Source organism: Alexandromys fortis, unplaced genomic scaffold, assembly GCF_014885135.2.
Source record: "Alexandromys fortis isolate MF-2015 unplaced genomic scaffold, M_Fortis_MF-2015_v1.1 scaffold_3, whole genome shotgun sequence".
Taxonomy (NCBI): domain Eukaryota; kingdom Metazoa; phylum Chordata; class Mammalia; order Rodentia; family Cricetidae; genus Alexandromys; species Alexandromys fortis.
Window position 1 is genome coordinate 16,919,416 of NW_026067909.1, and position 20,139 is coordinate 16,939,554.

Below are 20,139 nucleotides of genomic sequence, written 5' to 3' on the forward strand. Positions count from 1 at the left end.
GAAACCGGATTATTATTTCTGATAGTTTTAAGAAACTCATTTTACTCGTAAGGGAAACAGGCTCTGTCCAAGGATTGAGACCGAGAAGTCGAGGCGACCAGAAAGCCCGGCTGCTAAGCTTTGGGGTGAAGGAGCGGATCGTGGCTAGACCCCTGGGACAGCCAGGCCCTTATCTCTAATATGGTAATTGGGAGCTGCAGGCCAGACGGCCGCCGGAATTCAGCATTCTGCAAACCAAGCCGCGGTTCCCCCGGGGCGGGGGGGGGGGGTCATTTGCTCCTATTTGGGTCAGTCCTTGTGAGCAGCTACTGTGTGACCGGCTTGGGGCCAGCGCTGCTGAGGGACCTGGCAGGGCACACGGGGCGGGGCGACACGATCACTAGGGAACGGAGAAGCTTCTCACGGGGACCTGGAGCAGGGCCCAGAGCTCAGTTCAGAGATTTATTGGCGCCCCTATAGCCCAGGCCAGTGCTTTGCGCTGGTTATGCAGATAAGTTGCGCCACAACCCTGCTTCCCGGAACATGGGATGGGGCGGCGACCACAGCAGGGCCTCAAGGAGTAGGTCAAAAGGTGAGGCTGTGTCTGGGACTGCCACTGTCAGCAGAGGGACACATCAGGATGTTGGGAGTTGGCTTGTTTTTGAGGACCCCAACTCGTGTTTGGGAAAATGAAGGTCAGTCTGCCAGCAATACAAGACATGAAATACGGAGAAGTGACAGACCTGGGAACAAGATATGGTCTGACAGTTGAAGAAGGTGGCTTGGGCAATGGTAGGAATCCCATCTCTGAGAGCAAAGGCCTTAGCCCTGGGAAGCCCAACCCTGGCCACCCAGTTTCTCAGGCCTTCCTACCCGGATCTTGTTTGCCTGGGGCTGCAACAAAAACAAGGCAAAGAAAACACTTCATTGGCAGGAGATATGCCCTGATAAGAGGCTGCCTTCCTCTGGAGGGAGCAGTCAGTCCCCAACGCCAGGAAGCTGGGAGAGGCCTTGAAGAAGTGCCAGCCTGCCTCTACTGCGGGGCCTAGCCCATTCTCTTGCCACAGGGTCTCTGGTATTCCTGGCTGGTCCCAGGCTCAGAGCAGGTTCTCCAGGCTGGTGAAGACCATCTAGCACAGAGCTAGCATGTAGGTCATCCTGCCTCCTGGCAGGTCTCCACTTAGCTACAGCCCAGTACACGCAGCTTCCATTCAGGACCTGTTTCCATATCTGTAAAACAGGCAAAAACATCTCCCTCACGGGAGTGAGGGAGCCATGGGATATCCACAGAGTATCATAGCCCCTGCCAGCAACAACCCTTAAGACTGCCAGCTTCCTTCATCCTAAGAGCCATGGACCCCTTCCCAATCTGACAACTCAGCTCCAACCAGCCACCTCATCCCTGTGTGGTGCCTCAGTAGCCCTGGCAGGAGATGCTGGGTGCTTGGGGCATATCAGGCAACAGGAAGGGAGGCAGGAAAGGCTTCCTGACGCAAGGTCTGAGCCCGAGCAAAGAGATGGAAAAGCTGAGGGAGAAGAGAGTGATAGGGCTAGGGAACCAAGGTGCTCAGGGCAGAGGCAGAAAGCTCAAAGCCACCTCTGGCAGGGAATGAGGTCACCACAGATCTTGGGCAAGGCCACCAAGTTAAAACCTTGAATCTTTTGCTAGGAGTCTGACCACAATGGCACAACCCCATTTTATAAACGAGGAAACTGAGGCCCCAGAGGAAATGGCGGTAATCGAGCTAGAGCCTAGAACGCTTTCATCCAAACCACACTGTGCACAAAGTCCCTCAAGTCCACTTTTATTCACGTAAAAAAAAAAATCCCAAATATAAAGGGTTGGCCTCTACTTCCCAGAGCTCCACCTACTGCTCCCTGGAAGTGGGGGAACACCCATCTTTGTGTGATGGCATACTAGTCCCAGCCTTTTCCTAGGCCTGAGGTTAGAGAGGGAGGCTAAGGACTAAAGAGGCCCCAAGAAAATGGAGTTAGTGTGAGGCATTTGCTTCAGATTTTAAAAAAATAAAATTTCTAAAGATAAAAGGTTAAAAAAAAAAGCATTAGTGTCTTCTACCCACTGCCCAGTGCCCACCCCAGTCCTGTGGCCACCTCTTGTTCAGCCAGTTTAGAGCTGGGTGTTCTCCTCCTGGCTCTCCGAGTCAGCGCCGGACAGGTGCCCGCCACTCGCAGGTGCATGACCATTGCTGGCACAAGCCACCTGGGGGCCGTCCCCCAGCCCCTCTGATTTCTCGCCTAGCAGGCATCGACGGGTGTCCTGGGGCAACCTCTCACGCTGCTCCCGACACTCCTGGGTCAGCTGGGCCAGCAGCTGCAAGAGGATGAGTGTCCAGAGGGGCCAGGCTGCCCAGCTCCTGTGCTACCTGCCTTTCTGCCTCCTCCCTGGCCTCACCTTGGGCTCCTCTTCCACTAGCTGCTGGAGGACTTGCTGCTGCCCTGCCAGGAGGCGCTCATGGCGCTGCTTCTGGGCCTCTTCCAGCTGCAAGGGAGGGCAAGAGTTCAGCTGCAGGAGGGCCAAGACCTGGGAGCACTGAAATCAGGGAGCAGGGCATAGAGGCTCCCAGGACACTTAAGGTGTTAGATACGATGCAGGCACCAGAAGTTGTTGGTACAGACCCTGGAGGAAAGGCGGTAGGAGCCTTCTGGAGAGCAATATGGCACCAAGCCAGGCATGGAAGAGCGGAGTTTTTGATGAGTGAAGGAGAAAGGTGGGGCTCACTCACCCGTCTGATAGAGTTGACTGACTCAGTGATATGCCGCCGATTAATCTCTGTCAGTTCCCTGCAGAGGGGAAAGGGATGGCTTTGTGCCCAGGCATCTCCCTTCTTCCCCTCACTCAATGGCTCCCAGCCCCAAAGCACTTACACCTCCTTCTTATGTTTCTCCCTTGTCTTGGCCTCTGAGATACTGTTGTTGCGTTTTCTGTCCAGGATCTTCTGAAGCTCCTTCTTCTCCCTGGAGCAGCAAGAAGGGACAGGAGGGGGTCAGAGGCAGGACTCCTGGCACCAGAGTCCCACCGCACGCACACAGGACCGTCTGTCTTTACCTTTCATTCAGCTCCTTCAGTCTCTTGAACTGGGTTGTGTGCGCATCCAGGACAACCTCCCTGAGCCGCTGCTGAGCCTGGGGACACAGGCAGCCAGCCAGCAGGTAACACAGGGCTGACAGGTTTACCCAGGAAGCTGATTCTCCTTGCCTACACCACAGGCCCCTCTTACCTGTCTGAGGTGCTCCAGCCTTCGTTCGGTTTCTGCATCTGCCTGGGCCTCCCTCAGCTCTAGCAGGATCTGTACCTGTCGGTTCTGGAACTCTCGATACTCCTTAATGTCTTCAGGATTGCTGACTCTGTAGGGAGAACATTCTCAATAATGCCATGTCCCTGGCATAGGAGGACAGTTAGAGCGGGATTCGTGCCAGCAGGCAGTGGCAGGCACCAGCCAGGTGAGGTCTGCTATGCAAATCAAGAGGACCAGCAGGGGCCAGCAGCTATACCGTTAGCTTTACACAGGTGCCGGTTCCTGCTTCTTGGCAGGGGACTTCAGATGAGATGTTCCTCTCAGGGAAGAGTGAGGACCAGTATGGGAATCTCTCTCCACCTTCCCATCATCCAAGCATGCCCACCCAGCATGGAGAGCCACATGCACACCTCCCTCCACAAGGTGGTACCAAGCTTCAGGGCACTCACGGGGCACCGGGGGAGGGCCGGCATCTGCCCTCAGTCCTGGCCTGCGCCAAACCATCCAGAAGGCGGCGGGTGAGGGCCACAGTCTTGCGCTGGTGCTTTTTCTGCAGCTCCCTCAGGTCTCGATCCTGTCGGCTCTGGAGCTTTACCATAGCCTTGTGGTTTCGGAGCTCCTCTAGAGGGGTAGGGGTCACCTCTAAAAGGGAGAGGTGTAGGTAGCAAGCAAAAAGAAGGCAGGGTAGCAGGTGAGGTGGTCTGGGCATGACCGAGATGGGTGTGGTAGATGCCCTCCAGGTGGCCCCACCCCCGATCAGGCTGTGTCCCTTACCAGAGAGGATGCTGGCAATCAAATCATCTCGCTGCCCTGGAGAGCAGAGGCTATGGTGAGAAGCTGAGAGCCAGCAGCTCATGGCTCCCCTTGGCCCACTCCGAGGACAAGCTTCCCCTTACCTGGGCTACTGAGGGAGGTGCTAGTGGGGGAGGTAGTAGGACCTGGGGGCCAGCGAGGTGAGGCATCCAGTGGGTTAGGTGTGGGGTTGGGCAAGAACTGTGACCCTGGCTGTTGAGACTGCGTCTCCTGATATGTCTCTGTACTGGCCTGAGCCTGCAAGAGAGAAAACTCTTTCCAAAAATGTTTTCTCCATCTCTGGGTCCTTCCACCTCTGGATGCCCTATACCCCTACCAGCTCCCTCTGCCTGCACAATAAAAAGATAAACAATAGGCAGACCCTTGTCCACGCCAGCCAGGAAAGCTGTGTGTTACCAGATCACTGCATGTCCTCAACAAGTCCCAGATGATTCTGGAAAAGCCTGGCCTGGCCCCAAGAGTCCTCCGCTGTGTCCCTCCCACCCCTGCCTGGTGGTCCGTCCTCCCCTGGATGCTCAGCTCCCAATTTAATCAGCAGAGGAAGCAACAGCAGAGCGGGCACCAGTCTCTTCAACTAATAGCTCCTCACAGCCTTAATTGCAGTCATCTCTTTCCTGGCCGCCACAGGCCCCATGGGGATCGGGTCAGGACATGTGGCTGAACCTCTGCTCCTGGCGCTGAAGCCACTACCTCCTCATGGCTTCCCTGACTTCCAATGCCCCTGTGTACGTATACTCAAATTTTTGATTCCATGTAGAGCTTGAGAAACTCGAGCCTAGACACAACCCAAATCAGTGCAAATGGGTACATCCTCTTCCAAGAGCCCACAGCTGAGCTGAAGGTATAGCTCAGTGGGAGAGCTTTTGCCTGGCCTGCTTAAAACCCTGGGCTCCATCCCTATCCAGCACTGGAGGGAAGGAGGGAAGGGACTGGAAAACTGACTGACTCAGTAAGCTTGCCGTAAAAACACGAGGACCTGTGGTCAGACCTCCTCATGTCTATAACCCCAGGGCCACGGTGGACAGAGACAGGCAGATCCCTGAAGTTTCCTGGCCAGCTGCTCTAGCTCAATGAGAGACGCTATCTGAGAAAATAAGGTGGAGTGTGACTCTGGAAAACCACGTGCACATATATGTGAACACGCGCAAACATGTTTACACACGAAAGCAAAAACCCACAGCCCTCACGCCTGCTGCAAATCAGCCAAAGCTCCTGAAAGTGCAACATGGCAGAAAGGTCAAGCTGGAAGCCCAGCCAGGCTGTACAGATCTGAGCTACTTCCATAGCCTCTCTGAGGGACATGGCAGAGAGCCAAGGATGTGACTGACCTCACACCAGGCCTGGCAGCATGTTGGCAATTAGCAGCCACTTGACATCATTTCCAGGTTTGAGTGAGATAAAAGAGCCCAGAAAGGGGAGCAGGTTTTGCAGGCCTGAGCTGGGCCGGCGAAACAGGAAGCTAGGGTCCGCAGTAAGACACTTAACAGTTCAGTTTGGGGAGAGGTATCAGATGGCAGAGCTGGGAGATGGGGGTACCTGTGGGAGGGCTATTCACTGGTCCCCAGTGTCAAGGTAGGCCTAGCCCTGCCTCCCACCATTGCTGCCCACTCACCTCGCTCTCCCCAATGAGAGCAGCCAGCTGCTTGGCCCGCTGGTCCATTAGGCTGACATGCTTGATGGGGTTAATCAGGGCCTCTGCATAGTCTAGAGGAAGCAGAAGGCCCAGTCTTCAGACCAAACCCAGGTCACACTCTTCCTACCAGCACAGGGCTCCAACTGTGGGAAGCCTGACCCCATGTGAACTGAGGCTCCTAGTTCAGCCATGCCCATGCCCAGCTCCCACCTCTGGTCCCTGCCCTGGTCTACTGCCCCAGCTCACCCTGGTGGTCATCTGGGATGTAGTCAGAAGCTTCAGTGTAGATAAGCAGGGCAGGCAGACACAGGGGCTGGTTAGCCTCATTTCGCAGGCAGACATAGTGGTATCCTGGATGTACAGGAGGGCAAGATCATCTATCCTGGCCAAATCCCCAAGTCAATTCAGTGCTACCCAAAGCCCATGACTCACCTGAGCGGATGGCAGAGACAGGCAGGATGCGGTGCCCAACAAATCTGCCACCCTCCTCAAAAGCTGCAATGCGAAGTGAGGCCAGCGTGGGCAGCACAACCTGTGGGGTGCAGACTGTTGAGCTATGGGGCAGAGCCAGGACCACTACGCCATAGCCACAGTAACCCAGCTCACAGGCAGTCAGAAGCCCTCAGGGCCATCCACTGGACAAGATAGGTCAGGTCGCATTGCGGCCTGCTTAGCAACTATACTGAGCCATGTGTATAAATTCGGGATGTACTTCAACCCAGTCAGAAGTAGAGGTCATATTCCCATGGGACTGTAGGAGAGGGTGCAAGCTTGGAGCTGTGGTCTTTGGCAAGTGCTTCCTGCCTTGGAGATGAGGTAGGCAGTGTCTGTCACTCGTGTGGGGAAGGAACAGGAACAACACAAAATAGGACAATGTTGTCATCATCCCTACCCTGCAGCCCTCCCTCTCCTTATTCCTCCTGTCACCCAGGAGAGGCCAGGGACCCCAAGCCTGACCATGGGACATGCAGGGCCTGGAGGGTCACTTGCCCTTCCCACTTTCTGATCAGGTGCCTGGCCCCTGCTCTAAGACTGATTACAGCCAAGTCAGGTTAGGCTGACCTGCCACAGAGCGGGCTTACCTTGGGGAAGTCAAAGGGCTCTTCATCCCACACAGGGTTGAATGAATTCCCCTGGGATGTCCTTGTGCGATATTTGCGCCTTGTGTCAACTGGGAGACCAAACATGTCCACTTCGACGTAGATGCCCACCTTCCTGTCAGACAGGAACTGCCCCGAAATCACCTGCAGTAGGAGAGGCCAGGAAGGGAAGTAAAGCAGCTACTGCATGTCTTACCCTCGGAACACCCGAGGCCCGATCCCCCTCAGGACCTACCTTGACCCGCAAGGCGTTGGCCACTATGCCATCTACAATGACCTCAGTGAAGGGGTCAAAGGACTTGTCTGGCCGCCGCATGAACTCAGGCTTGAGCAAGTACCCACTGCGCCCATTATATTCGAAGACACCTGCGTTGAGCTGCATTGGCATGTCTGTAAGTAACACAGGCCGGGTAAGTAAAGTGGCCTAGTGGGATTCAGTCAGAGTTCGAGGTCCAGGACCAGAGCTAGGATTAAATGGATGCCAGGATAGAGATGCAAGAACAAATAGACAGGTGGGGGTCCAGTCAGCAAGGTCAGGGCTCCAGAGAAAGTCTGGGTTTAATTTTGGGACCTAGGATTAGGTAAACTTAGGAGTCAGTGAACGGTCCAGGTCAAGGAGGATGTTCTGCCTGTTTAAGTCAATTTGATGCCAACTGCAGTCATTTTGGTAGAGGGAACAATGAGAAAGTCGCCCCCATCAGATTGGCCTGTAGGCAAGCCTGTGGTGCATTTTCTTGGTTAATTGATGTGGGAGGACCCAGCCCACTGTGGGCAGTGCCACCCCTGGCTGGTGGTCCTCGGTGCTGTAAGAAAGCAGGCTGAACGAGCGAGGAGAAGCAGGCCAGGAAGCAGGGTCCCTCCACGGCCTCTGCTGCAGTTCCTGGCCTGGCTTCCCTCGATGATGGGCATGCAAGCTGTGAGATAGAATAAACCCCTTCACTCCCAAGTTGCTTTTGGTCACGTGTTTTATCCCAGCAATAAAAACCCTAAGACAGGGCTGGGCAGTGGTGGTGCACGCCTTTAACCCTAGCACTCGGAGGCAGAGGCAAGTGGATCTCAGTGAGCTCAAGGCCAGCCTGGTCTACAAAGTTCCAGGACAGCTAGGACTGTTATACAGAGAAACCTTATCTTGAAAAACAAAACAAAACAACAAAAAAACTAAGACTGAGGGGCAGAGCTCACCCAAGGTCTGGAAGTTGAGAGCTACAAGCTGGCAACCCACATTCCAGAAGAGCTGGGGCATGTAGTTGGAGGAGTCCACACGGGTGCCCTTGGGGTAGATGCGGCTAAGCTGCTGTTTGTTGTATCTGAGGTTGGTGGTCAGGGCCATAGGAAAGAGTGACCAAGCTCTGCCAGCCTCTGCTTCAAGTCCCATCTCCATGCTCCCAGAAGCCCACTCCTAGCAAAGCTGCCCATATCATCCCTGAGCCTCCACACCTCAACCCACTGATGTCCCCGTGCAGATGGGGGCAAATCCCTGGGGCATCTGCAAGTCCCTGCCTAGGCACACCCCAGCCCAGTGCCTGGGAAGGATACTCCACAAACTCCATGGGACTCTTGGTCAGTTGCTCCATGGCCTTGGTCTCCACAAAGGATGACATCTCGAAGCACTTGTTCCTTTCTGTGGGTGGGGGAGGGAAAGTATAAGGTCTGGCAGGGCCTGGCAGGGCCCGCTCTCAGTCTCCCATCCCCACTTACTTCGAGCAGCCTCAAAAGACTTGAACTTGACGGGCTCAATGTAGTTGACAAGTGTCGACATCTCCTCAGTGGCATTGACTTCACTGCTGGCTGTGCCCTGTGGCCCCAAAACCCGAGGTCAGTGGCACGAGATGTCCCTTACTTGCACCCCTAAAAGGGGGGCTAGCCCTTTCCCACACCTGCAGCCATACTGCCCAGCCACTTCCTGCAAGACTCCTTGATATCACCCTGATATGACCTTTCTGTTACCTCTACTCTCCAATATTCCTCTTGACACTCCCTCCTCTTGTACTAGTTTCTCCTGCCACAGGGCCTTAGCACACGCTAGTGCAACATCTTTAGATCTGTGTGCCCCAACCTCCCTGACAACTCTGCAATTCTGTGTCCTCCTTTCCTTCAACTTTTAGCTTCAGTTTCTTTTCCTCTCACCACACACTGTGCGAGAGTATGTGTGTGAGTGTGGGTACTTGCTGCCATGGTGCACACACGCTGATCAGAGGACAACTTTCAGGAGTTAGTCCTCTCTTTCTGCCTTGGGTTCTGGGTATCAAATTCAGGCCACTAGGCTTGTATGGTAAGGACTGTTACTTTGCCAGTCCTGTACCCTAACAACATTTTTTAAAAATTATTTTATTTATTTATTTTGAGACAGGGTCTCTCTATTTTGCAATTACTAGCCCAGAGCTCACTGTGTAAACAGACCAGGCTGAGCTCAGATGCAGAGATCTGCCTCCCTCTGCCGCTGAGAATAAAGGCATGTGCCAGCACATTTAGCTCGTTCTTATATTATTACATTTTATTTATTTATTGCGTGTGAGGAGGACAAGCATGTGGAAGCAGATACTTTAATTAGGGGAGCCATCTCCTTGGTCTGTGCCCTAACTCTTTTAGGATTGTTTGCATACCTCCTTAAGCTGGGGACCTACACAGATCAAGCTTTAGAAGAGCAGCTGACCAGGACGATGGCTGTCACCCAGCAGGTGCTCAGTAAATGCCCCCGTGCCCGCCTGTGGTCCTGACCTCATCCGTGGTGGGTTTCTTCGGATCCGGTGTTTCCTCCTCTTCTTCATCCTCTTCTTCATCCTCTCGGTCAGCAGGTATGAGAACATTAGGTCCCCGGCTGAGGCCCTCCTCGCCTAGAGACTTCTGGGGTTCCAGGCTGGTCTTCTCAAGTCCCACCTCCTCCCCATTGCTTAGGCCAGGGCAGCTGTCTGAGCTAGGTGACCCTAGACAAGGACCAAGGGTCAAAGGTCAGAACCACAGGCTGATGCTGAGGAAGCCTGCAGTTGTGCTCAATGTACGTGGGGAGGGCAGGGTGCCGTGTTAGAGAAGCACAGCTTGGGGAGAGGGTAGGGGTCATAATCTGGATGGCATTAAAGCTGGTGGTTGTCCAGAGGGGTCATAGGTCAATGTTATATACAGTAGGAAACCAGAACAACAGCCTGAACAGCCAGGTACATAGTAACAGGCTGGGCTACAAGTTCAGCTCAGCAAGAGCCATACCCAGTGGGGATTAATGGGGTGAGCAGTTAATGATGAGGGACCTCAATAAAATGACAGGGCAAAGGTTAGCTGAAATTTTAAGGAGCTAGGTGAGCAGAGTCAGTGGAGGTTATAGGTCAAGTGTCAGAAGGCTGAAGGCAGAAGTTCACTGAGGTCAAAGGTCAGAATCTAGAGCTCTACCCTGGCCAGGCAGCAGCGACAGGTTGGAAGTCAGGGCTGAGAGGTCACCACACGGCTGAGGTAGTAAGGAAGGAGGTCAGGGGCTGGGGTGATGGAGACATTGGGGTGAGAGGTTAAGTCAGTGCTAGGATCTGGGCTGGAGGTCAGGCCAGGCCATACCAAGCTGGGGTGAGGAAGGCTCTGTGGTGGCTGAGCTCTCGCTCAGGGCTGAGTTGCTCTGCTCCAGCGGCCTCTTGCGAACTGAGTTGTCGGGGACGCCTGTGCTGGGCCGATGTCGCTTCTTATTCTTCACCAGGATCCGACCCATCAGATCTTGTGGACTAGGCAGAGGGACGCCCGGAGAGAGCTGGACAGTGTGGACAAGTCAGGACCCTTCAGTCACCCTTCACTCCCATACGCCCTTGCCTTAGCTCCACACCCCCATACCGGGTACTTATCCAGGGGGTCAATGAGCAGCGCATCCCCAAAGATAGAGCGGCAGTACTCGGCCATCTTGGCCTGCTGTTTTGCCCTGTGGGAACAAAGTCAGAGGTCAGAGGTTCCCAGGGGAAGCGGAGGCAGTTCAGTTTTAGAGGTGAAGAAAGAGTGAAAGGAGGCTGTGTGGGCATCCCTCTGGAGTGCCTCCATCAGAGGTCTCTCTAGAGATTCCCGGGGCAGGCCCACTCACGAGTCCACATGGTTCTCGAAGGAGAGGATGACAGGGTAGGGAGAGGTCTTGAAGGCTGTCTCAGCGATGGCTTCAAGCACATCACGCAATGGCACCTCAGTGGTCATGGTAAAACCATGGGTAATGAAGGGCTCTTCCTCTGGTGGCCGTCCCTTCCATACATCCAGCTCCACACAGCGGCAGCCCCACAGCAACGCCTGGCGGTACATCTCCACTGACGATGTTCCAGCCAGCTGGCCCGCTGCAGGGAAGGCTATGTCACTATTCACTGGCCACCACGGTCCATGGAGAACCGACCCAGACCAACTCCAGGGTGGTACGCTCTGGCCAGTCGGATACGCCTCCACTCAGAGTGGAGCCAGTACCATCTCCCCCAGAAGCCCTCAGAGAAGGGCAGACATTCTAACCCCCAGTCCCTGGCATTCACCAGGTGGGAGCAGAGCAGGCATCCAGTAGCATTGTTAGGCCTAGCTGGTTCTCCCTTCGAGGCTCACATTCTCTCTCATCACACACTCCCAGCACTGCCTGACTCCCCAGATACCTTCCAGAGCTCCCTAGGACCTAACTGGTATCTACTGTCTATTACTGCTGCTCTCCATCTCTGACTGCACCAGCCTCCCCGCCTCCTGCCTAGGGGACCACAGTCCCATAGAACTGCCAGTTCCAGTGCTTTCTCTTCTTCAGACTCTCCAAGAACCTCTCTGCCATTCATATTGAGTCCAAAAGCCTTCCAGACCAGGGTTGCTCCTGTCTCCCCTTCCCAGTCTTCTCTCACTACCCCCCATTCTGTGTACCTGTCCCTAGGTTCATGTTCCCCATACCCCCTGATTTCCTTTCTTGCTTCTCCTGGGGCTATGCAAGTGGGAGGCTAGTGCCCTGTTCCTGAGTCACACACCCGCCCCTTTTTTAAACCATCTATCTCCTACCCAGGCATCTGTCCCTGCACAATGCCAACAGACATGCCCTCAGCCCCTCCGCAGGGACACCTCAAGGACAGCCACCCATAAGGTGATACTGACAGAGATATTGACTCTGGGTAAGGGTGTCTGCTTCCTCTCTCTCTTACTCACCAGTGAGATAGGTGTTGTGTGAGGAATTGATGAAGTACGCGCTCAGAGGCTGCGTCATGTCCATGCTCAGATCCAGGGCCTCCAGCGGCAGGATGCCATTCTCCTCCCCTCCTAGGTAGCGGCTGAAGCCCTCCATAGACATCTGGTCTGGGGATGGGGTACCAACAGGTCAGCTGAACTGAGCTTGCCCTGTCCCACCCACACTGCCCCACTGCCGCCAGCCATTTACCTCGTTCCAGGAACTGCTGGTTAGGCTCATACTTCTCAATGAGCAACCGAGCCTGTGAGGGCCGCAGTGGCGGGTACAGCACTTCATTGAGTCTGGGGTCTCTTTGCTTCTGGTTGATAAAGTCCATGAGCTGCTCCAGAGTGAGGTATGGCTTGCCCTTGGCACCTCTGGAGGGGCCCAGAAGCTGGGTCAGGCTGTAGCCTCAGCTCCCACCTTGTGCTAAGCCCTCACCCTGGGAGACAGAAGTGGGAAGGCCTGCACCTAACTTCAGCAGCCACAGATTGGCGTTCTGGGCCTCAGTTTCCCTGTCCACTCCTGAGCACTCAACAGCGTCAGGCAGAAGATGGACTGGCATCAGCATTTGCCAGGGCTCAACTCACCACTCTGAGGCTCTAGACCCCAGGACCAATCTTGGCTCTGTCCTCCCACACTGTGTTGGCTCAGGCAGGTCCTACTACATATCTGAGCCCCTTGGTTCCCATCCTAAGTGGGATGATTAAGCCACCTGTGGCAAAGGAACGGCATCAAGCTCCAGAAACCACAGGAGCATCCTGTGGCGGTCCCCCCTTTCCTGCTTCTCTCTCTCTCTCTCTCTCTCTCTCTCTCTCTCTCTCTCTCTCTCTCTCTCTCTCTCTGAGACAGGGTTTCTCTGGGTAACAGCCCTGGCTGTCCTGGNCTCTCTCTCTCTCTCTCTCTCTCTCTCTCTCTCTCTCTCTCTCTGAGACAGGGTTTCTCTGGGTAACAGCCCTGGCTGTCCTGGAACTCGTTCTGTAGACCAGGCTGGCCTCAAACTCACAGAGCCCACCTGCCTCTGCCTCCCTAGTACTAGGATTAAAGGCGTGCGCCACCGCTACCCAGCGGTACCCCCTTTCTTATTCTGACCTGCCCACCCACACCACTTCCACTAGAAAGAACACTGAGCAGAAGCCAGGGGCAGAGCCCAAGCCTGTGGCAGCCACTCCCAGGCCACTTACATCTCGAGCAGGATCTTGTCAATATCCGGTCGCAGACACAGCTTGTTCAAGAACCGCTCAAAGATTTCCAAGGAAAACTCATCAGGCCGGATGGACTCACTCTAAGGGTGAGGAGTATGGGGTGAGAACCTAGGGCAGCAAGTTCCAGAAAGTGGGCACCCACCGTGACACCCACCCTACCCCACCCTCCCTGGCCCCGGCTCCGGCCCTACACACCCGGTTGAAGTTGAGGCCACAGGACTCCAGCGCAGTCTCCACCCGCTTCTTGTCTGCTGAGAACATCTTCAGAATGCTGATGCAGGCGGGAGGGGTCAGGGTCAGTTGGGGGGCAAAGATCACCAAGGTCAGGGCAGGAGAGAAGATGCTGAGGGGAAAGGGGTGCTCACTTCTTGACCGGAATCCATCCATCCTGGTTCACCTGCAGCTTCAGCTTTGTGTATCTGAGGAGGCAGGTATGAAGGTCAGACCTTGGGACTGGTCAGCTGAACCCCCAGTGCTCCCCAAGGTGACCCAGGGCTCACGCTTTCCGCAGGAAGGTGTTCCGGGAGGCATTCTGAGCCAATATGTTCATAGCCAGTTTGAACAACTCCTCCGACCAGACCTGGAAGTTAGCACATGGGAGAAGAGGTGTAGGGGACGGAGAGGCTGGCACACTCATAGCCTACATCCAGAACAGGGTCTGGTACATGGGACATCAAGAGGACAAAACTGGGAGTGGTGGCTGTAAACCACCTGTAATCCCAGCACTTGAGGAACTTAGGCAGGAGGATTGCCTTGAATCTGAGGCCAGCCTGGGCTACGCCATGTCTTCCAGTGAAGCATCTGCTTTCCTGGACTGTCTCCTGACCCCAGCCCACCTTGACTGTGTCATCCTGCACGGCCATGAAGTTCAAGAATGTGGTGTTCACTGGGTCTGGCCCAGCCACCACTGTCATCAGCTTCTCTTCGAGCCGGGCGTCAGGGCCCCCAAAGCCCAGTACTTCTCGAATCTTGGGATCCTGTGTAGTGAAAACCAAGGGTAAGGAGAAGGGGTGTGCTGTCCCCTGACAACCTTGGTCCCATCAGTACAAGGCCTCATCCCTCACCTTGGGCAGGCGGGCATAACGACCTGTCCGTGTGTCCCTGATGGAGCTGATGTCCAGTGTGTCCACCTCCTACGAAGACCAGAGTCAAGGTTTGTGTCTGAGAACTATGAGGGGTCCTTAATCTCCCCACTCAAGCTGAGGAATGCCCAACTCCTGGCTAGGTCTCATCCCCAGGACAAGAGAACTAGACAGGGTCTCCCATAGGGGCCCAGAACTGAGCCAGTAGCACCAGCGAACCCTCACCATATTAGGTCCCGTCCAGTATAAGAAGAAACCATTGGGATCCACACGCAGGGTCACCAGGTTCCGACTGGAGGCCTCCTGAGGGCAGCACAGAGAGTCAGGGAGTGAGACTTGGTCCTGGACCTACCCAAGCTGGTTTCCACCAGTGAGTCAAGAGGAAGCTGCAGCAGCCTACAGGTGCTCCCGGACATGAAGGCAAGTCCTCAGCAGTTCAGGTTTGGTACCCAACACCCCTCCCAGCTCCACCTTCACGCTGAGTTCTATCCCAGAGGCTACTAGCTACTCTGGCCCCATCACCCACCGTCCACCACGCCCTTCCCTGTGCTTTCCTTTCTTCTTTACACATGAAACTCGTGTGGGGGCCTCCAGGAGAGCTCATCCCAGCCTCGGTTTCCCCTGAAGGCCTGAGAGGACAGGGAGGCTAGACTCCCCTGCTCCACAGCCCTTACTGAAGCACACGGCTACTGAATGAAAGCAGGATGCTGGGAGCCTGCACCTAAAGCCTCTCAGTGTCCCTTGAGGCCTAACAAAAACTGGGCATCTAAAATCTGCCTCAAAGTCCACCACCCACCACTCTGTACCTCCTAGGATCCTCGTAGCCTTCAGGCTCACCCCAAGTGACAGAAGAGCCTCCATGACCTCCAGGAAGACGAGGCAGGAGTCTCCCCTTCTCCCTAATAGCTCTAAGATGACTGACAGGAGGGCAGGATAGCAGGAATATGCCTATTTTCTGAAAGGACCCAGTCACTGATGCCCAGGGTTACCCCATATGCTCAGGACCAACAAAGGCTTATGTACTCCAGCCAGCAGAACTAATTCCCCTTGAGCCAAAAGAGGATCCCCCTCCCCAAACTGGCGCCCTACACAATCCTGCCACCAACAGTGCACACTCCCAGTCCCACGGTCCCAACTGTGGACCATGTCCAGTTCTACACCCTGAATTTCAACAACCCCCTTTCAGGCTCTTCAAAGCCCTGTAAGGTATGTCCTGCCACCACCTCCATCTTACACAGGAAGGAACGGAGAAGCTAGGATTTGCAGGGTTACATTTCCAAAGTCCTGGGACCTGGGAAACAGAGCCAAGACTCCTGCACAGCCCCTGGCTCCTGGTTTCAGCAACGACCTCACAGCCAGCAGGGACATCAGTCAGAAGACTGGGAATTGCGGAGCCCCACCCATGCAGTCTTGGTTTACAGAAGGATAGCAGCTGATCCAGGGACGCAGGTCCCTAAACCTTCTGGCTGTATGGTCCTTCAGTTCTAATTGGAGGACACTGGGTCCCAACCCCTCCAGGAGATTCCCAACCTTGCCCTGGGCCTGACTTTACAGCCCCAAGTAGAAAGGAAAGATTTGTGGGTACTATCCCTAGAGCCCCCACGGGACCTCCCCTAGGGGCCTAACTTCCAAAGGCCATCCAGGCCCCTGGCTCTTCAGTCCTAAACTGTGTTTATCACCCCCACCCCACCCCGGGCCCTCTCCCTGTTTCCACTTCCTTATTTGGGTTTATCACACGACAAGGAAAAGGAGAAACTTTTCCCTTTAGGCTGGCTTGGGGGAAGGGGTCTCCTGGGGCCGCGGCAGTGCCAAGGCACCCCTCGCCCAGCACACCTGCAGCTAAGGCCACGCCCCCAGCCCCTCCCCTTAGTTCCCACTCCTGCCCCACCCAGCCGGAAAGAAACCTAGCGTCTTCCAGGCCTATGGCCCAACTGGGAAGGAACAGTAAGGAAACTCAGGCCGCTGGGTTGAGGCTCTAGGGAGCAAGGGGCCCAGGGTGCAGGGAAGGGAACTGTACGAAAACGTGGGTGAGACGTGGGATCCGGATAAGAAGCCGCAGGTGGGCATCGGGTAAGTACCAAGGGAAAAGCAGTAAAAAGTGGGGGCCAGGATTTATTGGGGTTCAAAGTTCCTAAGTTAAGGAGTGGAGAGCAAAGGTCCCAGTGTTGTAGGAACTTGGAGACGGACTAAGTCTTTCGAGTAAGGGGTAACATGGTGCTTCCACCTGAACAGAAAGCTCGCTGGAATCCTGAAGCAGGGTAAGGGGTATCAACCAGGACAGAGTGAAAAGTGATGAGCAGAAGAGAATTGCTCAGACGGAGGCCCTGGGAAGAGTGGGATCCCCAGTGACACCTCACCCAGGACAAGGATGCCCTACGTCCCGTGGGAGTCCAGTGCCAGGAGCAGGGGTCTAGGGACCAGACCAGTATCGGAGAACCAGAATTCGTCTGGCAAGAGTGGGAGAGTGCGAAGAGGGACAGGATTTAATGGGGTTCAAAGTCTCCACGCCAAGGAGTGGAGAGCCTAACTGACCACAGTGGAAGGACTGGGTTGCGGGTAGAGGGGGGACAAAGTTTTCAATTACTAGCACGACAGGGGACTCAAGTTTCCGGAGTACAAGGCTGGACTGGGGGGTTGCCGTGGTCAGGCAACGCTGAAGTGGAGGTCCCTGGCATCTAGGCGAATGTGAATGGAGTCCTCCGATCTGGGCAGAGCAGGGGACAGGCGCTCTTACCTCGTCCCATTTGATGAACTTACTCCCGCGCCGCAGGGTCTCCACCACGGTGGGCGGCTCCAGCTGCAGCGCGTGGACGCCGGGCCTGGCGCCCGCCATGGCCAAGCCAGGGGCAGCTCAGGGACCCACGGAGCCCCGACGGAAACCGACGGTGCCGTTGGTCTTTCCACACGCTCCCGCGCGGCCCGCTCCGGCCCCGCGGCGTCAGCGCCCGCCCGCCCGCCAGCCAGCCAGTCTGTCCCGGACGGACGGAGACTCGGCGCCCGGCCCCGCCCCCGCCCAGCTCCGCCCCGTCGGGCGGTGCCGCCCCCTCCTACCGCGTCGGGCCCGCCCGGCCCGCGGCGGCGCCCCCTGGTGGTCGGGGCGGCGACTGCATCCAGAGGGAGGATGGAGCAGATTTGGGGGTCTTTGTTGCGGCCGGCTCAGTAGGACTTTATTTTTCCGGGGTCTTAAATAAAAGAAGAGAGCTTGGGGCCACGGAACTATTGAGGGTGCACCTGGAAGGATGAGGGTTAGAGCTGCTGCCTAAGATGGGGCCAAGGTCAGTTCATTGAGGGCTCCAAGTGGAAAAGGTGGAGATAATAGGGCTGGGGGCGCAGATTGTACCCCATCCCGCTCCTGCTGCACTTAAGTGAGCTCAGGAAACGTCACTCCATCTCTCTCTCTATCCCACCCCACCCGCGTGCCCTCACTTCGCCTCACCCCCTCCTGCTGCAGTACAGTCCCCCCCCCCTCCCAGGGAGCACTTAGCTGGCTAATGGGCCTCCCGCCAGCAGGCGCCCCTCCCCCGTCCCTAGCCTTGGAGGCCCAGAGCCTGCCACCTCCTTTGAGGACCCAAGCGTCCTGGCTTTCCAGAGAAAACCTTGGCGCAGTTCTTGCCCTGCTGACCCTGTGATGGGAACTAGTCTCTATGAGCCTCTTAGCTGAAAACTGCATAGTGAAGGATGGTTGTTTGCCCAGAGGGGGCAGAAGCCTCATGGGTGTCCCTAAAGGAGGGGTTGTGCAGTGCCTGGCCCACAGCAGGTGCCCTGAAATCTGTGTTCCAGCAACCGGGAGGAACGGAAGGGGCAGGCTCCTGGGCACCGGCAGGGGTGGGGGCTGCAGCCCCTCCCGCAGGGCTTGGCTGGGGGGGCTCCTGCCTGAGGGCCCCTGTGGGAGCCCCCCCAATACAAAGGAGGCAGCAGCAGCAGGTTTAAAGTAGAACTCATCCAGAGGGGCCAGCCAAGTCACCTAGAAACCCAGAAAGAGTTGGAGCTGGCTCTGGGGGAGGAGGGTCAGCCAAGGAGGAGCTTCCCTACCGGCGCCTTTGCCCCAGGCTCTCAGGCCTCAGGAGGAGCCCTGCCTGGCACTGGCTGTTCTCCAAATCCCCACCATAATGGCGGCAAACTTAATGAGTCTAGTTGACTCTGACAGCAGCCTAGTGCAGTGGTGTGATTATTATCTCCACTTGAGGCCCAGAGAGGGGAAGGGACTTGCCCAAGGTCACACAGCTTCCTGAGAGGATTTCAACCCTCATTCTGACTTCCGGCCTCTGCTCCCTGCTCTGGAGGAGACAAAGGGGAGGGGGTGTGCAGCGCTGTGACCCTCTCCCTCTCTTAAAAGGGCCGTAAAAGAAATAACCCTTCAGAGCCCCAAGGATCACCAACCTCCTCGGGAGAACAGAGCCATTCCGGGTGGAGGTTGGCTCTGTACCCCCAGGCTGAGGTTCAAATCCAGAGCTCCCATAAGCTAGGGAAGAAATGGGAATGTCAGAGGGGAAGGACACGCGTGAGCTCTGGCACAGGGGACCCTGCTCAGCAACGCTAAAGTTTAGGAGATCTGGAGTCAGGACCTGAACCTCAAGCCCTATGTCTTCCTCAGGAGACCTTCCAAGAAATTTCTGGAAGCAGGTCCTTGGAAAACAGGATGGAAGCTGTTTGCTGGGCCAGGCCCTCTTCTTCCCCCACGGCTAATCTCTTGAGGCCGGGCGCCCCCCATTAGAAGACTCCTTCCTCCTCCTTGGAATGGTAATAGTTTCTCGGCAAGCAGTAATGGGGGGACGAAGGCAGCCTTTCAGGCTTCTACCCTCGATTAAGGGATTGCTTTCAGCCCATGGGTCCTTCCCCAGGGCCTCCGCTTCAGGGAGGTGCTACGAGCATCCTTAGCTACACTCTGGTGGGAGGGGGCCACACTCCCCTGGGAAAGGTAGAACATGGGAAAAGGAAGCTAGAGCACCAGGCGGGATGAGAGGCCAAGGCACACTCCAGTCACAGGAGGGCTGGTGGGTGAGCACAGCAGGATAAAGGATCCAGAGCCTGCGTGGTGGGTCACAGAGAGGTCAGGATCTTCTGGCTCCTGGCATATGAGCGATTTGCCCACTTCCTGGGCAGAGTCAGGACTCAAACCTAACCCCTTGTGCTCCAACGCTAGGGTTCTATGAAGAAGCCCAGGTTCCAAGAAGGCTACAGGCCAGCATACCCATCTTTCTGCTCTCACTGAATAGTCACAGGAAGGACAAGACAGAACAGCCAGCCCCAGGAAAATGAGGCTGCCTTGGGGACGGGGACGACACGTAAGGTGGCTGGAGAGAAAAGCAGGATGGGCCACCCCTGAAAGGACCTGGCATCTGAGCTGAACTGGAGACGTTCACATTAACCAGGAAAGTCAGTGTTCAGTGTCATCACTTTGGGGGCAGAGGCAGAGCCTTTGTTGGGGTGCGCTGAGCATACAGGGAATATAGTCCTGGGAAAAGTGACTCTCCCATTAGTTCATGCATGGAAGAGGTCAGGCTGGGGATAAGCATGTCACTGCCTAACCTGCCACAGCAGGAGCCAGACTCTCTGGCCCCATAGGCTAGCTGAAGAGAGGCTGATGTCTTGCAATGGGCTGTGGAGGGGGGGAACGCCAACTTACTCAAGTGCTTCCCCTGCTAAGAACTGTCCCCAGCCAGGTTCCTGGTAAGCAGCTCACCTCCCGTCCTCGGGCCCACGCCAACACCACTCCTAAACCTGTCTTCTCGTTTTATTTATTATTCTCTCATGTTTCTCAGGCTGGTCTCAAACTCACTAAGTAACCAAGAATGACTCTGAATTTCCAATCCTCCTGCCTCCACAACTATGGTTACAAGTGTACACCACCACAAACAATTCATGTGGTGCTTGGGATCGAACCCAAGGCATTGGTACACTGTACCAAAGGAGCTACCTCCCCAGGCTCCTCT

The 20,139-nt window shown here is 55.7% G+C and overlaps 1 protein-coding gene across 2 annotated transcripts; it reads right to left on the reverse strand.

Annotated features, from left to right (window-relative positions):
* Nucleotides 1-89: 89 nt before the first annotated feature.
* Plcb3 (phospholipase C beta 3) lies at nucleotides 90-17,178 on the reverse strand. 2 transcript variants are annotated; one of them, XM_050136936.1, is made up of 32 exons: nucleotides 16,941-17,178; nucleotides 14,432-14,509; nucleotides 14,189-14,257; nucleotides 13,961-14,101; nucleotides 13,625-13,704; nucleotides 13,490-13,543; nucleotides 13,320-13,395; nucleotides 13,104-13,204; nucleotides 12,130-12,296; nucleotides 11,901-12,047; nucleotides 10,831-11,071; nucleotides 10,590-10,674; nucleotides 10,323-10,509; nucleotides 9,501-9,706; nucleotides 8,481-8,577; nucleotides 8,319-8,403; nucleotides 7,965-8,089; nucleotides 7,018-7,172; nucleotides 6,765-6,926; nucleotides 6,115-6,214; nucleotides 5,929-6,033; nucleotides 5,662-5,753; nucleotides 4,133-4,286; nucleotides 4,011-4,046; nucleotides 3,686-3,878; nucleotides 3,219-3,345; nucleotides 3,047-3,123; nucleotides 2,866-2,955; nucleotides 2,724-2,781; nucleotides 2,393-2,479; nucleotides 2,092-2,311; nucleotides 90-1,209 (listed from the first exon to the last, which is right to left on the reverse strand). In XM_050136936.1, the coding sequence occupies exons 1-31, from the start codon at nucleotides 17,037-17,039 to the stop codon at nucleotides 2,108-2,110; spliced, it is 3,678 nt and encodes a 1,225-aa protein (XP_049992893.1). In that variant the 5' UTR covers nucleotides 17,040-17,178; the 3' UTR covers nucleotides 90-1,209; nucleotides 2,092-2,107. The 2 variants fall into 2 exon arrangements, with proteins under 2 accessions (XP_049992893.1, XP_049992892.1); XM_050136935.1 differs by lacking the exon at nucleotides 90-1,209 and having other exon boundaries at nucleotides 1,769-2,311.
* Nucleotides 17,179-20,139: the final 2,961 nt, after the last annotated feature.